Below are 16,102 nucleotides of genomic sequence, written 5' to 3'. Positions count from 1 at the left end.
TAATGTTTTATTTCAGTTTATAGCATTTAAAGATACATGTGCGGAGCAGGGCAGGTGAAGCAAACAACAAACAATCATTTTAGAATCACTTTATGAATCTGTTTTTGGAAATATAGTCATTTAGCCCAAATTTATTATTTTACGACTTCAATTGCTGGAGGCATTTAATTCGAGCAATGTCCATCAAGACAAAATAATGGAAGGCACTATAGTCGTGTTGTAGTCTTCCTTTAAACAATTTATAAAGGAACTGCGAAACTCATTTGCATTATGCTCAAATAAAATTATGGAGAAGAGAATGTCTTTCTATATTCAAGAATAGATCTTTGGTCAATAGTTTCTTCTGAAGAAACTGGAATCATTCAAACAGCAAAACTAATACCTCGATGGGGTTTATATTCCAAGGTTTACCTAGCTTATGTTGCCATGCTTCTGCTAAGTATTCGATAAACAATTATCAGTGTCGCAATATTGCTGTTGGAACCCAAAGCCCACGAGTTCAGTATAAAGTTCTGTCATTCCCGATTGGAAACAAAAAAAGAGTCGAGTTTGCAAAATTCACAATTAGGTGGAAGAAAGTACAGATTTCTCATTACGAGACATCACTCGTGCCTCGCATTCTTCGCCGCTGACCGACCTGCCATCAATTGTTTGCATCACTCCTGCTCTATGTAAAACAACGCTTGATATTGGTATCATTGTGATTCACGGTGGCAAGTGGAATAAAAAATCCTTAAGCGCCAAGATGGCGTAGGTTAAGCACAAATACAGGGTTATCAGTGCATAACAGCAAAGAAAGCTAGCGCCAAGCAGTATTAGTGCTGTCTCGAATATAAGCTTTGGCATTTGTCCAAAATGCAATCTCAGCTCTCCACAAATGTAAAAAAAGTGCTTTATTCCCCGGTGACCTCAGCCCGATAGGTAAACCACTTTCGTTAACTGATGATATGTTTACCGTGTTAAAACATTCATTGTTTACTAATGGTTCCACAACAAAACTAGTCTTTTCAAACAATCAAAGACTTATAAAACCTTGTCTACTCTGGCGGTGCGAGACAAAATAACGCATATTCATACTAAACCGTGAGTGAACGTAAATTCCAAACTTATGTGGCTGTTCTGCCTCCTTCTCCCCTGCAATCGGTTTTTTAATTTTATGCAAGAAGCCAACCCTGCCATGTAAATGACCAAAAGAAGCGAGTGGAGTGCTTTGTCTTAGAATTGCTAGAAGCCCATGAGAACGCGATAGAAACGGCAAGGTTGTACCTGTTTCGACGCGTTAATTATTGGATAAAGATGATTCTCGACAGTACTTTTTTTTTCAGAGCATTCAAAGAGAAATCTTGGAGAGGAAAAGGATAACAAAAGCCCTGTGCATGAATAGAGCTAATTGGCTGTAAAAGAATCCAAAATAAAAACCGAGTTGACTCTTTTGGTTTCTCCCGGATATTACGGCAGGAAGTTTAAAACCATAAATTTCAAAATCATTTTAAAAATTTTGCCCCTGGCTATACACGTGTGCTGACCTTATTTGCATGAGAAACTGTCTCGGGTACTCGAGCGCACATCCGTTTGTAATCAAACTTTTACACTTAAGTTAAAAGAACTTGAAATCCGGTCCTTAACGTCAAGGAATACACATCAAATATAACAGAACGGTGATGCAAAAAAGTGATGTACATAGTTAAACACAGTGACGTTCTGATGCTATTTAAGGGTATGATGAACGTGTAGCGTGATTAACGCCTGTGGAAAGTTTTCAAATACAAGTATAAGCGGGGGCGATATTTCGACGGATTTGCCAACGAGACAGTGTTGCATGGATGAATGAGAGCTTCAAGGATGTGCGTCATAACAGCAAATTACTTCTCACGCAAACGTTTTTCACCCATTTTCATTTCTTGCTGAATTTTTTTCGATTGTTTGGGATCCTTTCAATTTTGCAAAAGTTTGTCATCTTATGTCATTGACCAGCCAATGACCAGTTTTGTTTTGTATGGCAACGGATGATTCATGTTGCTCTGCAACCCGTGTGGTGGTTTCACTGTGATGATATTTTTAGCTCCTTGGTTTCAATCGCCTGAAGGCGTCCTTATCGAGGTTAGGAACAAGTGAAGAACGGTATAAGAGTAGTCACGGAATCATCTCTCACAAAATAGATGCCCTGTCTTTCGGTCCAGACACACTTTAATCAGATGTTTCTTCTTTGTCCGGCAAATGATCATTTTCACTGTGGCTGTGCTCGTTAAGCAGATAGCCTGTAAGTTAGCCAACCCCACACGCGACGAAAAAAATGTCAATATCAAAATCGATATTGTGTCTGGACTTGAAGCCTCTTGAGCTAATGGACCCAGTACCGATTCTCATTACTCCAGTGTTGTAGATCAAGGTCCATTAGGCAATCGATATCAGAGAAATATGCCACATCATGGTAGAGCACAAAGCCGGCATTTTTTTCTGTTTAGATTCGTGTGATCGAAGCATTTATTTTGAAGGTGAAAATACTGCTTGTCTGTCATTTTCGCCAGTTGTCGCTGGTATACTTGACACTTGACATAACTGGAGTGGAAACAACCACTGTATAGTTTTATTTAAAAGCAATTTTTTTATTAAAGAAAAAAAAATTCAAGCAATCACTATCGGCAGAAAAATGAATAGATAAACCCGTCTGTTCTAGATAAGAGTTTCTATTTTCAGTAATTTTATTAGTGGTTGTTGAATACTTTCACAAGAATAGCATCCTTAAAAGCGTGACAACCTGTGTGTCTACTGTTTGCTTGCTGAAATTATCAATTTAAATCTAACTTTCTCACTTGTGTAACAGAACTATTCAGCATTTTCTAAATATATCTGAAATATAGAGTCTACCAGGCATGGCGTTCAAAGTCCGATTAGTCCAAATAACTGACGACGCGTTTTGGTAAATTCAAGTTGATTTTATTTGCTGAGATTTCAATAAAATAGTACCTTATTAACGTTAGCAAGAATGTTTTTTTAACAGCATCAAAAGTGCTGACTTTATACAGATAAACACAACCAGAAGTTGTTCTTCAGTGCAGTAAACTTGGAAGATCCATAACAGAGGCAAATATCAACTTTTTTTATTAATAGTCACACGTTAAACCCGTCACGCCTTGAAACAGACATTTTTCATTGGGTATTAAAACAAAAGTGAAGTGTGTTTTGACTAGTTAAGAATTCTTTTTTCTTTTTCTATACAGACTACTTGTCTGATAATAAGCTTATCAGATCTAGGGCTCTTTGATACGCAATTATCAAGGTTGTTCTTGCGCAATACATAGTGACTTTTGACCGACATTTTAAAAAGTTGCTCAGGCACAAAACCGCCACTGAAATGGGATATTGCATTTGTGAATATAAAAGAGCACACTCTGACTATCACTATTCTCTATAAATAGGTGGTTAAATTCTCATTCTCAATCACCAAAAAATAATAAACAAACACAGATTTTTACAACGTTTAAATGAAAAGATTACGCTCAGTTTGAATGTTGGTTTTAGCACGGTCTGGGGAGAAAGTGTTCCAAACTTTTTTACTCGAAAGGCCGAACTGATTAACTGGTTTATTCAGCTTAGTTGTGGTTCGGCTTCTCCTCCGAGAAAAGTCTGGTAGAGTGATTTAGTTGTGGGCTGAGGTCAAATTCAAACAATTTAATATCTGAACATCACTTGGCGAACATTCTTTATTTTGAATTATTTATCGACAAAATCACGTGACCTGTAAATCCGGGACTCTCCATCCGATCTGAAAAGCTTTAAATAAGCTTTCAGACTTCTTAAGTGCGATGTTTTTTTGAACCCGAGGATAAAGATTTTGCAAATTCAGCTGAAAGAGCTCTGGGAATTTCCTAAGGGCTGGTTAAGTAAGCGGAATGAGTAAACTTTGCAGCACGGGACTAAATGTTCCTTTTGCAGTAAAGAATAACCCTTCAGGGGTATTTTTAACAATACGGGTTAGCCTACTTTAAGATAACATTCTTGTAGATCCAGACAAAATGACTCTGAGTATCCCCTCCGGCCAATCCAAACAAGCGAAATAGATAAATATTATAATAACCTTTCAACCAAGAGTATAAATAGGTAGTATCCCAAGGGCCTTCCCTGCTAAGGACAAACATCTAATTTGAGTGAGTAGCTATAAACTTAGTTGCTTGAAATGAGTCAGTTTCTTGGCACAGGGTGAGGAGAATTTTTAGTCCATGATATCATCTAGTTGAAGGAGCGTCGAACTCCTGGTTTCTTACCTATGTAACCAAAGTGTAACAAGCTTACCGTTTTCCCGACCTCTCAGACTGTGGTCATAGTGATACGTGTTCTATCGTTTCTTAAGAAAAAAAAGAAACCGCAAACAACAGAAAAATTCTTCAATTGACCTTTTCGCTGAAAGTAATCAAATAAGTTTCCCTAGTTTTACTTTGATCTATTTATAGTTTTTATTCAATTTTTATTTTCTTTACCTTCTTTCAGCCCTAAACTCTTATGCTTCTCTTCAAAAATGAGATATTGCTGGCTTTCTTAAAGTGTGCGTTTAAAACTCGCAAAATATCAACCAGTAATGAAATGATGAAGAGGGAAGTTAATGTTTGAGCCACGTAGGGGTGTGACAATGCGGAGTGGAACATCAGGAATTAATGAATGAAGACAACGTCAAGAAAATAAAAGAATCAAATTTGCGGTTTCAATTTGTGCCGAGTTCCTGAGCGCAAACCGGAAAAAAGGTCATCGCACAAATAAGCGTTCCAATGCCAATCGAAATGGCTCGCCTGATGACTCGCCGAAGTATCAAACTTCAGACAATACGAATAAGAACATTAACGATTATAATATTAATAAAGATAATGATAATTTTTTTAAATTAAAATAACAATGATAATTTTTATTAAAATTCAAATCCTACCTCTAAATAAGACATTTTTTACACAATACAATTTAAAAAAACTGAAAGATGACATCTTTGTTTTAATTCCTTAAAATTCTGACTTTAAAAAAAATTAAAGGATAAAATGCTGCGTATAAATAAAAAAGAGCGACAAATAAAATAACTAGACCCGTAATGTCTCTATATAATGAAATAAAATAAAATAAAATAAAATAAAATAAAAACATTAAAACTACACCATTCCAGCCGACATATTATTTAAATAAAAATCACTCTCTCGAATTTTTATAATTCGTCTCCTTGTTAGTAATAATAATATTCATAAGGATGTTACTGAGCGCGGGAATGAGGAATGGAGAATGGAGAATGGAGAATGGAGAATGAGGAATGGGAAAATAAAATGGGAAATTAATTTTTTGGGGGGATTTTATGTTTTTTGTGCGGAATAGATATTTTTCAGCGTTGACTATCGATATCCACGCTTTATTTTAAAAATTTTCAGTGGCAAAATTAAGGAACAAAATAAATTGAGTGCAACGTCGAGCTACGAAGTCTATTTTAGAAAGTGAAGATGACAATGATACTCGCAACTCTAGGCTTAATTTCTGTCCTTGGACCATAGACGATTTCTTTTCAATGCGTTATTTTTTTTATAAAGTTTTGAATGGCTATGTTGACACTGACATCTCTTCAGCTTTACAACTTTACTCTGATACTGCTAGGCACCCTTTGAGAGAGAAAGATGGACTTACTTTAAAGAAGACTTATGCCCGTGCAAACACTTTTAAGTTTAGTTTTCTTAACTCTTATTGATGATATGTCGAATTCACTCCCATTTTCAATTAGATCGTTGTCTAGTATTTCAAGTTTTAAGCGTGGCTTTAGGAACTTCTTAATGAATACCAACTAAACTGGTCGAATTACCAAAAACTCATATTCATATATTTTAGAATTTTTATATCAGATTTTAATTAATTATATAAATTATATTTTTAAACTATATATTTCGTTAGGTGGTCTGTCTGAGGATGGGGTCTTGGACTCTTTTACAGACCATCCTTATGGCATTTCCTTTGTTATAGGTAGGTAATTATTTTATTTTGTTGATTTCCATTAAATTGTAATAAATAAATAATGATAACAACGAAAGAAATGAGATACGTGACACCTACAGAATGTTATAACACCAGGGATTATTCGTTTCATCGACGAGTGATAGGTCAAATTAAATTTGTCGGCATAATGAAAGAGCATACAGCATCTGAAGAGATTGTGAAAATCGTAATCGCAGACGCCTTCTCCGCATTCTTCTTAACACGAAGTTTTGGATCGCTAAATCAACCGGGTATTGCCGTATAAGAAGCAGAAGAACGACCGAAAGCAAACCATACGTTTCGCGGTTTGCGATCTCCAGGATGAATTAAATTTCCCGCCAAACACTGCCAGGTCAAAAGTTGAGCTCGGGTAATTATTTGCAATGTAACCGGAAGATTAAACTTGACCGGAAACCAAACCGATCCCAACCCAAGGCAATTACCCACAGGGTTACCTCGGGCAGAGGGCGAGTGTAACCGCAACTAATGTTAAACTTTATTCGAAAATTAGTAAATTGGAACTTTCAGAGAGTTAAGTACGTGAATTTTTCAAAGTCCATGTCACTACTCAACTCCGGAAGACAAAAGAACCCACAGTTGAACGTCCTTTGAAAAAAAGTTGTTATTAGTTTTATTTTTCGAAAGTAATAGAGGTTTGGTTAGTAGAGAAACTTCGTTTAGAAATAGCACTTGCCTCACTTTCCAAGCTAGCGGCTGCGAAAACTGAAACTGAAAAATCACATCAAAGAATAATTCTATTTTCACGACCATGAGAAGCGCCAACCAGATAATGAACATGACAGGTTTCAAGTAGAAGTTTGCTTGAATATTGGTGGCGAACGTGCGTCCAACTCCCTAATCGAGTAAACACGTCCTTAAAGTGTTAACAAACAAGCATATTTTCGCGCCAAATGGAGGCCGTTGAGTTTTTTATCCTTCAAATAGTTTTTTAAACTTATGGGATGTTCACTTTTCAGTGTTTTCTGGTATGATTTCATGCACAAACACATGTCAAGTCCCTTCCTTTTGAACCACTTAACGCTTTCTCTTGAATTGAATTTGAAGCGAACACTTATCGTTGTGAGCATAAGGTTTGAAATTGAGGAATATCACTCGGATGATGTCCTCGGATATCACATTGATGATACCAAGGAGTTTTGTTGGTCAGCTTGACAATCGGTTACGGGGAGGGGGGGTGCCTCAATTCGGTCAAATCTAGATAAGGCGCCGGAAAGAACCTCGCTAAGAAAGATACTATGCACATTCAACCTCCCCATTTAATTTATGGTCCTCATTACATAAGTTCAAAGGTCAATGCTTCTTCTATAGCTGAATTGAGCTCATAACGGCAAATTCCACTACTTCGCACTTAGAGCAGAGATCACAAGAAAAAGCTCACCGTAAAGCATCTTTCGGTTATTAAGAAGGTAAACAGTTTTAAGGCTACTATATGTGAGTTCTCCAAGACGGACTTTAAGTTTCAAAAGAAATGTTACGTAATCGAAGCCTTTTCAAATTCTTTATTGTTACATCATAAACAAACAAACTCGACAGGGTTATAATATGTGAATTTCAATAGTTTAACACTAGGTAATTAAAAAACATTGGGCAACCCTGAAAAACGCATCAACACTTAATAATTCCACCAACGCCATACTCTTAAATTTCTGATCTGATGTTTGTCTATCAAAGCTGAGGGAAAGAACGAAGCTTTTCCAGTTCTTCCCAATTACTACTACTCAATGCTTCTGAGTTCAACCAACGAACAATCATGTCCTTTTTCTTATCAGCGGAGTCCTCATCCATCTCTGCGAGTCCTAGTTCATGGCATATCAACGCTTCTTGGGTCAAACATTTGCGGCCAACAAGTTTTCTGGAATCTAAGATACTATTATCATCCTTTATTCCCAAACAGCATGTTGTAACAGAATTGTTGCTGCTTGTCAGGGCAGATAAAGGTCTTTTTTGTGTGTCATCTATTTTAGCACTGACAAGAGCACGAACATTAGATTGGTTTTCGCAGATTTTGTTGTTTTTTGTGTAACTTGTGTTCCACTGCTTTGCATGCATTTCACTGCTCTTTTCTCCTCCTCGTAATGAAAGTGTGCGTGCCCTTGCTTTCACAGTCAACTTTGGTAGTGCATCTTTCATTGGTGGCAACTCTGCCTGGGCGCTGGTTCTGCGAAGTCTTCCTATAGTCTCGTTCCAAACTTGCCTCGTATCACTCTCACCACCTCTTAATAATATGGATTTCTTCTTGCTTTCCTTCTTAGTAATACCGTATGACAAATCCACCCTTTTTGTCAACAGCGATTGTTTTGCAGACACACGGCCAAACGTTTTTTGTTCCATACTGAGTTAGCCGCAGACTTTAGCTACCCTGACGCTTAAAATACCGAATGAATAGTCACTTGTTATATTACTGTCACTCTTGCAGGAGGTAATCATAACAAATCAGACGTAGTCAGTCAAAACGTTTGCGTTCAGATGATTATTGGCTAAGGAATTATTTGTTTAGCAGCCGCTAACATACCTCAGCTATTGAATTTTGTACACAAGACAATTAGCTTCGGTACACAAAGAGAATAAAGGTGTTTTTTTACATAAAATGTACAAAGCTTATTATCCTAAGATTACTTCACTTTCTTATTATCGTACATGTTCTTGTACTTTCATTAATCATTCAGATGACCAGATTACAAATACATTTACTTTGAAAGGGTTAAAGAATTTTTCTCACTTATTTATGGTTATTATAGCTGTCACCTTGCTTGGATGCGGTCATTACTCAGTTTTAAGAAGATCTTACATCAGTGAGAGTTATCTTACGATGTATAGTCGATTGACTGCGTTATTTTAAAAAATAAGTGAGAAATTATCTTCCTAATAAAGCGTGTTCACCAGGTTTTTAACAGGCAAGCTTTTCTGATCTGAGCTTCTGCCAGGTAAAACAATAAATCGAGTGATGCTTTAAGAGCAATAAATTGGCAGTTTACAATTTCAACTAGTGCGACAAGTCAAAGTATTTTAATTGCATGCAAATATTGGATCCTTTGGGAAATAAACAAATGTGTGAATTAAGAAACCTTGAACGATAAAAGTAAACATCCACTTGCTTTGGTGGTAAAAATATCATCAGAAAACTTCCAGTATCTGCAAGTGCGTTTCAAATAAGTAACCTATGGAATTTTCCATGTTTTTGGGCATATTACATATTTCAGCACTTTACAACTGAAATTAATTGTTTGGGAGGTCTGTTCAGACTTCTTAACGTTATTAAGCGGCAAGGTTAAGTCAGGTTAGCTTGTTAAATCAAACCGAGTATGATTACTTGTACCTTACAGAGACAACAATAAGAACGCCTGTGTATATTCAGTAGTGAAAAACACAAATGCTAAGACTGGGCCCGTTTTACTGATTTTTATGGAAGTAAATCCTTCTTGTGCTTCCAAGATTTTGACGGTGGATATACTGAGTAAGGCATCATAGTTGAGAGTGAAAAGAGAGAGAGAGAGAGAGAGGGAGAGAGAGAGAGAGAGGGAGAGAGAGAGAGAGAAAAAATGGTGTTAATTGATGCCAATGCAAGAATTGCACATGCTCTGCGATAATCGGAGATCATTTCAATTGCAATTGAAATGTTCAATCAGAAAGAATCAGTGTTACACTTGAAATCTAAAATAAAATTTGATTTACAGAGGAAGTGCTGATCTTTCAGGAAAGTTAGTTTCTTTTACAGAGACTCTTTGCAAAGAAAAACAGTGATAATTGTGGAATAATGGCGGATAATGATTTTTAAGTCAGCCTTATTGGGAACCTTTTCAATGTTGAGAGTAAGCCACATTAGCGCAACCAAATCATCGTTTTACAGACCCCGGCAGCTTGTTGGGTGCGATGAGGGGACAGTTATCGTCATACCCTGTCTTTTTGTAACGTTTCCTTCTCAGTAACGGTATATAAAATTACGTCCACCCGTGCTTGGGTCTCTGGAAAAGTTTGCACTGGAAAATCTCGAGAAAGGACGCACAAATGAATAACCGGTCTCATCATTAGGAATCATGCTTTCTCAAAAACAAAGAGCGTTCTACTAGTCTTCTATTTATACCATTTGCTCTGACAGCTCAAGCTCAGGAGCAGGGAACTCTGATACTAATCATTCTTCATCTTCTTCTTCCCATGAAAGTGTTTCATATAAACAATAAATAACAAACTTGCAAATCCCATTCCCGTGCAGGCTCTTACAACGTCATTCACAGGAAAAGGCAAAGGAGTATCGACGACAAAAACCACAAATTCATCTGTCAAGATACCGAAAGTGTAATTCTCTTGTACAACTCGAGCACGAAAATGATACAAGCCCGAGCCTTCAAACTGTATCGAACTGTTAAGACTCTGTTCTAACACTGGCGGTGATATTCCAACAAAAGTGAGATCACTCGGGGAAAGTACCATGAAATCTTTCCTTTGATTCAATTCTTCAAGATAAAATGGGAAACGTAGAGGTTCTTCTTCCTTATGCTCTTCTAACACCACAAAGCGTAGAATTAATTTTTCACTGAACATAACGCGGTAGACAGTATCGATGCAGTCCGAATGCTCAACAAGAGAAGACCCTCTCATTTGCCTCGAACATCCACAATCAGAGCGAATTTTTTTTCCTCTACATTGTTTATATCGAAGTGTGTTTCTAGTGATAGCATACGTGGTTTTGTAAAGTGGTTTTTGTGGGTCCACGTTGTAAGTATTTTCCGACATTGGTATTGCTTTGCCTCGTGAAGAAGGAGTTCTGTAGTTGAAAGGTACTTTTATGTTCCTCACTATGCCTTTGGAATCAGTTATTTCCGAATCTAAAAATGCATCAAGAGAAAATGATGTAGGATACAAGAAACGTAGCTTTTTATCCGGTGGACAGCCCCCGTGTACGGTATAAGATGCCTCCTTGCATATCAGAGAAACAGTTTGTTCTAATCTAACAGAGACTGACGATATTCCAACGATAAAAGGTCTTTTTGTCAAAGTGACTTGGAGAGTGTGATTCATGTTTTGGTATCGATAAGATGACTTCACATAAAACAGGGAAGGTTTTCCAATAAACAGCCTCACTAAAGGTTTCGTGGGATTTTTATATACTTCTCCTTTGAATATTACGCGGAGGGTAAAGTTAAGACTTTCGCCAGAGTCCAAATGGTAGAGTTCTATCTTACTGGGCGGCTCTTCGAAAAGGAAATGTCGACACTCGTCTTCTGCCAACCACCAACCATGAAATTGAGGCTTTGGAATATAAGGGATGTACGAATTATTACTGACTTGCGCTTTGTAAACACCCCAGTTATTGGTATAGTTACCCGGCTCCAAGTCACCCGGGCTCTTGATATCGACTGAGGCATCACTGACAGAGGTAATCAAGCCCCACTTGTGGTCATATTTTAAGACATGCCCGACAAAATCACTTGAAAATGAGAACTGATCATTATTTAACAGCTCTGCTATGGCATGATTAAGATCCGTTTGGCGCACTTGAAGAACTGGAGTGCTTAGCGGACGAAAGCCCTTAAAAGGACGAAAATCCATGAGGTACCACATTCCTTCTTCAAAAAATTCAGTGTAAATTCCAGTATCATCCCATGACATTGGTAACCTTCCAGTAGCGGATGAAAGACTTTTGCACGCCGTCAGAATCAGACTTATCCCATTGAACAGAAGAACCGTCTTACCGATGTCTGCCCCTTGCCAGCCCGAATCGTTTCCTGAGTTCTGCAGGTGCAATTCAGCATGTGAACCTGTAATGTTTAATTGAAGAGTGTAATGGAGTGCTGGAGAGTCTGATCTGTCAACAAGACCGAATGGTTTAATAACAAGAGCAGTGACAAGCGCACTAAACTCGCTCGTGAGTTTGCTGTCGTACACCTCAGTTATCAATGCTGAGCCCCCATTTTTTGTTCGCACTACGCGTCCAACATCAGATTGCTGAAACGAGTCAGAACAACCAATCTGATCTGAGAAAAAGGCATCTCCGCAAAAGGCTAAAAATTCCACTTTTCTTTCAGATACAAAATGAACAAGAAGAGGCCTGTGAAGGAAAATCATGTCTGCTTTGATTTGTGAAGCTAGATCAATACTGTAAGTACTGAATTTCAGCTCACTTGATACGTTCTGCACGCAAATTATGTTGACCAACTTATCATGCTGAAAATAAGGCAGCTTAAGGGAGCACTCGGTAAAGGATGCAGGTGGCTCAATGCGACTGACTCGCGGAATACCTGACCAGCCACTGTACACAGCACCAAGACTTGTAACCAATGCAAATGCATCTCCCAGGGCATTGGTAAAAATTGACGATACAGAATCACCTCGGAGCTGTGTATCCAGCATCTTATTAAACGAGTTTCCTCCGTCTAGAGATAACCACACCTAGAGGATCCCAAACTAAGTTCATAAATCGTTTTTTATGAAATAAATTTCTGATCACACTACAGAGGTACAATGAAACGAGTCGCAAGAGAGCTTTCTAAGCTTCTCATTTACCTTGGCCCATAAATGGGTCATTAAATCAGTTAAATTTGAATGACCCTATATTACATTTTTTTAAAATTCTTATTCTTATTTGCATAACAATTATACAAAAAATTGCAATATTATGTTACATTACATGAGCTTACTATTGGCCTTGATAAGTTTAAATTTAAGGGAAAGGGTAAGAAATAAGCTTTTTGTTGGTATGATAGCAAGATCATTCCAACTTAGACCTTTCTTCTATAACCCCTCTACATATAGGCCCATCATTAAAGCTATAACATAACCCTGTTACCGAAAGATGAACATAAGAATGACAAAGGTTATTAGATTAATTTTTTTCTCCATCTGCTGCAACAGCGACCTATCATCTTATACTTCCAATTTAAAACAAAGGCTCAGGCTGCCTAGCCTGCAGTGCAGGTGTCTTATTAGGGCGAGTTAACGTTGCAAGCTCGCGATCGTTTATTCGACCTGTCATGTTTGATTTGGGTTTGGAGTGGACGGTGGGGGAAGGGGCGGGAAAAGGTACACATGTCTTTCTCTCCTCAGCCTTCCGCTGCCGTAAAAGCCAATGATGGCAGCTATAACATTTACCAAGAAAATACTGAGTACTCTCTCGCAAAAAATTACGAATTTTTATAGACTAGTAGATGCCTCTTTACTTCCCACGGCCGATTCGTGTTTTTTTAAACTTTGATGTCTTACCTGGGATCCATAGACGAAAATAACATGAGTGTGAACATGCATATTAATCCTTTTAAATTTGGCATGATTTGGGAATCGAAAAATGGGCTGCATAAGTCGGAATGTCTGTAGATGAAGTACTGCGACCAAACATTGTACCTGTGAACACATTGAAAACGATATACACATTGGAAAAATCAATCGAACCCTGTCAATCACAAAGTTCGTAATAACAGGGATTGTTGAGGCTGTGAAATAAGAACATATCATATGACCGTTAGCTAATTTAAACAGCTGCAATAGTTTACAGGGCTCAGACAAATTAGCAAGTATTATTCCTCTTTGCACATTTCCGTCATCTTGACCTGTGATTTACAGTTAAAAGCTGGTTTTTTAAATGACGTTTCAGACTTTGTGACTTTTTTAAAATTAAATCGAAATGTTCAATGGGCTTGTGCTTTTTACCAGGTATTACTTCGTGTTAAAAATAACGTTTTTGAATATATCATTCCTTACACTACTTATTATTAAAAAAAAAACCAAAAAAAAAACCAGCAACAACAATAAATTGTTGTTGAAAAACATTCAAATACATTTACAGATATTGCAAGCTATAATTTAGAATTTCAGAATATCCCTCCTGCAGACCCTCAAAGCCTTTACCTTAAAAGGGTCCTTCACAAGCAAAACCACTGTAGTTCTTTGAATGTCCCAAGCGACACCAAGCACAGTGAAGGACTTCATTTGGTCAGGAAGCTTTATAGGAGACCATATATTGAAGGGAGGTTTGCTTGTTAGAAGAATAGAATATTCCCCGCTAGCCGGCGTATAAACCAAATGTACCGCGTGCTCTTTGATCAATATCTCGTGTCTATCACAGTGAACTGTATGATGCAACTTGATTCTGTCACGTTCCACTGTCCCATCTTTGAACGCTTGCTCGATTATCGGATGTATATTGGGTACTCTTTGAAACTTGAGCTTTAGAGTTAAGGAAAGTATCATAAAGTTTACAGTTGACTCAATCATTGGTAATAGTTGATTATTACAAAAGATTAAAGTTGAGACCATCCCTCTCAAAATCTTGAAAAGAAATAGTAGTCTAAACATGACGTATAGCGTAACCTCAAGCGGCAGAAAAGAGCCCCTGATCTACCCTTCATTACATAGATACTTTTTATTCCGTTAGACCTACTTAAGGATCAGAAAAAAAGCGAAATCAAATGTTAAGTACGTCGTTCGCTGGAAACGCGTTTCCAAATCATTAATTTTTCTTACCTTGTAGTATCATGAAAGTTATTCCCACCCCTTGGCAACTTTTATTTTTAAATCACTTTAACAAAAAATTTGAAAGTGTTGAATAAAAATTGATATAAAAAGCACTAATCATTCTATGACTTAAGCTACCCTCTAATACTGTCAATACGAGCCTTTGATAAGGCAACCGTACCTTTCTTATGTTAAGTCCTGAGGCTTCATCGATCGATTCCGACCTTAACACACCTTTTGAGGTTACAAGCAAAATGTGGTTGTTAAACACAGCTAAGTCCAAAATTGACAGTTTTTCACAACTGGTAAACGAACTTTCTTTGCAGATAGAGTAGTTATCTGGTTTGCCAGATGAGCGGTGAAGGAGATCATACCAATGTGTGGTGTTTGATGCGAAACTTCCATGGGTTACAGCCATGTAGCATCCTGTAGAGACAGTGAAAGATCTCTGTAATTTATAGATCTAGTCAAACTTTCATTGGGTAAAGTAGAATTCCATTATTTAATTGCTGATTTTGATTGCTACTTTTCGTTCGATTTAGCTGAATACACTACATATAGACGCACAGTTAAAAGAGTGAAAATATAATTTTCTCGCTATTCAAGACCACGTGGAAGTTTTTCGCTGAACCGTGTTTTCCATGCAAAAGACAAAAGTTGAACTTTCGCCATCTGCTTTTCAGCTGTTCTTGCTTTAAATGTGAATATAATTTCTTTTCGTATGAAGTACATTTATACTCCTCATTACAACACCAAGAAAATTAGTAGTACAGAGGGGAAATTCAAACGTTGGCGGTCAACGTTTAGTTGCAGGAACATGGGTTTCTAACTTTGCATTATGACATTCACATAAAAATTCTTTCCTCATTTCTTTTTAATCATATTTTAGCTTAGTTTCAGACTTTTTTTTGGAGTATTCAAAGCAAAAATAAAGGTCACATTTAATTTTCCCTTCCAATTACCTGTGAAAGACTCTTTCACCTCAAACACAGGAACCAAAACAGCGACTCCCGGAGTACATGGATGCTGCCATACAACGACATCTTCCACAGCTGGAATTGCGTTCAGGTCTGACATATAGTCTCCGAATTGAACGGAAAGAATTGGGTCAAAATCTGGTAACACAAGAGTTCCCCAGGATTCAAACAAATTGAGGTCTTGCCCAAGTTCTATTTTGAACTGCCACGGAATTCTCCCGTGGCTTTCTTCATGGTAATGCTCCGATAGTTCTTGCTTTGAAATATTCATCGTCCAGTAAGAGTCTTCGCCTTGGACAAGTTGGTCGAAGAAGTAAGATTTTGACCAGCTTAAAGTGATGATAGTGACAATTGGAGTCATACCTTGAGAGGAATACTGATTGACTAACACATTACGCGAGTTTTGAGTATCGCTGCTGCGATTTCTCAACTGACAGTGAACCACAAGAAATGCAGACTTGAAATAAAGCAGATTATACGGCTCTCTAAATTGAGATGCGAATTCTGCAAATACGACGGCTTCCACAATTCCCCTTTCACCAAAGTCGATAAACGCATTGCTGTGCAGTTTCTGGAGCGATATTATCACAAAATGAAGTGTTAAAAGAAAGAAACTCGAATTGACGAACATTTTGCCTTCTAAGTGCCACGCAATTTACCGCTTC

At 37.5% G+C, this 16,102-nt stretch overlaps 1 protein-coding gene and 1 long non-coding RNA gene across 2 annotated transcripts in view; one reads left to right on the top strand and one right to left on the bottom strand.

The window, feature by feature from the left end:
• The window catches only part of LOC149050833 (uncharacterized), a 27,349-nt gene extending 12,453 nt beyond the window's left edge, over window positions 1–14,896 (top strand). The window contains exons 3-5 of the long non-coding RNA XR_016184438.1: window positions 5,914–5,982; window positions 12,039–12,111; window positions 14,787–14,896. This is a non-coding gene — a long non-coding RNA (uncharacterized LOC149050833). The remainder of the gene's footprint in view (window positions 1–5,913; window positions 5,983–12,038; window positions 12,112–14,786) is intronic.
• Window positions 9,387–16,102, bottom strand: LOC113674076 (cation channel sperm-associated auxiliary subunit beta). Its single transcript, XM_027190543.2, has 5 exons — window positions 15,423–16,102; window positions 14,642–14,886; window positions 13,855–14,172; window positions 13,213–13,350; window positions 9,387–12,402 (listed from the first exon to the last, which is right to left on the bottom strand). Exons 1-5 carry the CDS (start codon window positions 16,066–16,068, stop codon window positions 10,141–10,143), a joined length of 3,609 nt encoding a protein of 1,202 aa, XP_027046344.2. The 5' UTR covers window positions 16,069–16,102; the 3' UTR covers window positions 9,387–10,140.

Source organism: Pocillopora damicornis, chromosome 2 (genome assembly GCF_964200805.1).
Source record: "Pocillopora damicornis chromosome 2, jaPocDami1.2, whole genome shotgun sequence".
Taxonomy (NCBI): Eukaryota; Metazoa; Cnidaria; class Anthozoa; order Scleractinia; family Pocilloporidae; genus Pocillopora; species Pocillopora damicornis.
The sequence above is the reverse complement of the archived record's forward strand: the minus strand, read 5'-3'. Positions and strand labels throughout refer to the sequence as shown.

Coding starts and splice junctions, on each gene's coding strand:
- LOC113674076 (XM_027190543.2), bottom strand. CDS start 16,068: ATGTTCGTCAATTCGAGTTTCTTTCTTTTAACACTTCATTTTGTGATA. Junction 14,887..15,422: donor GGTGAAAGAGTCTTTCACAG/GTAATTGGAAGG, acceptor CTGTCTCTACAG/GATGCTACATGGCTGTAACC. Junction 14,173..14,641: donor CAGGACTTAACATAAGAAAG/GTACGGTTGCCT, acceptor TTAACTCTAAAG/CTCAAGTTTCAAAGAGTACC.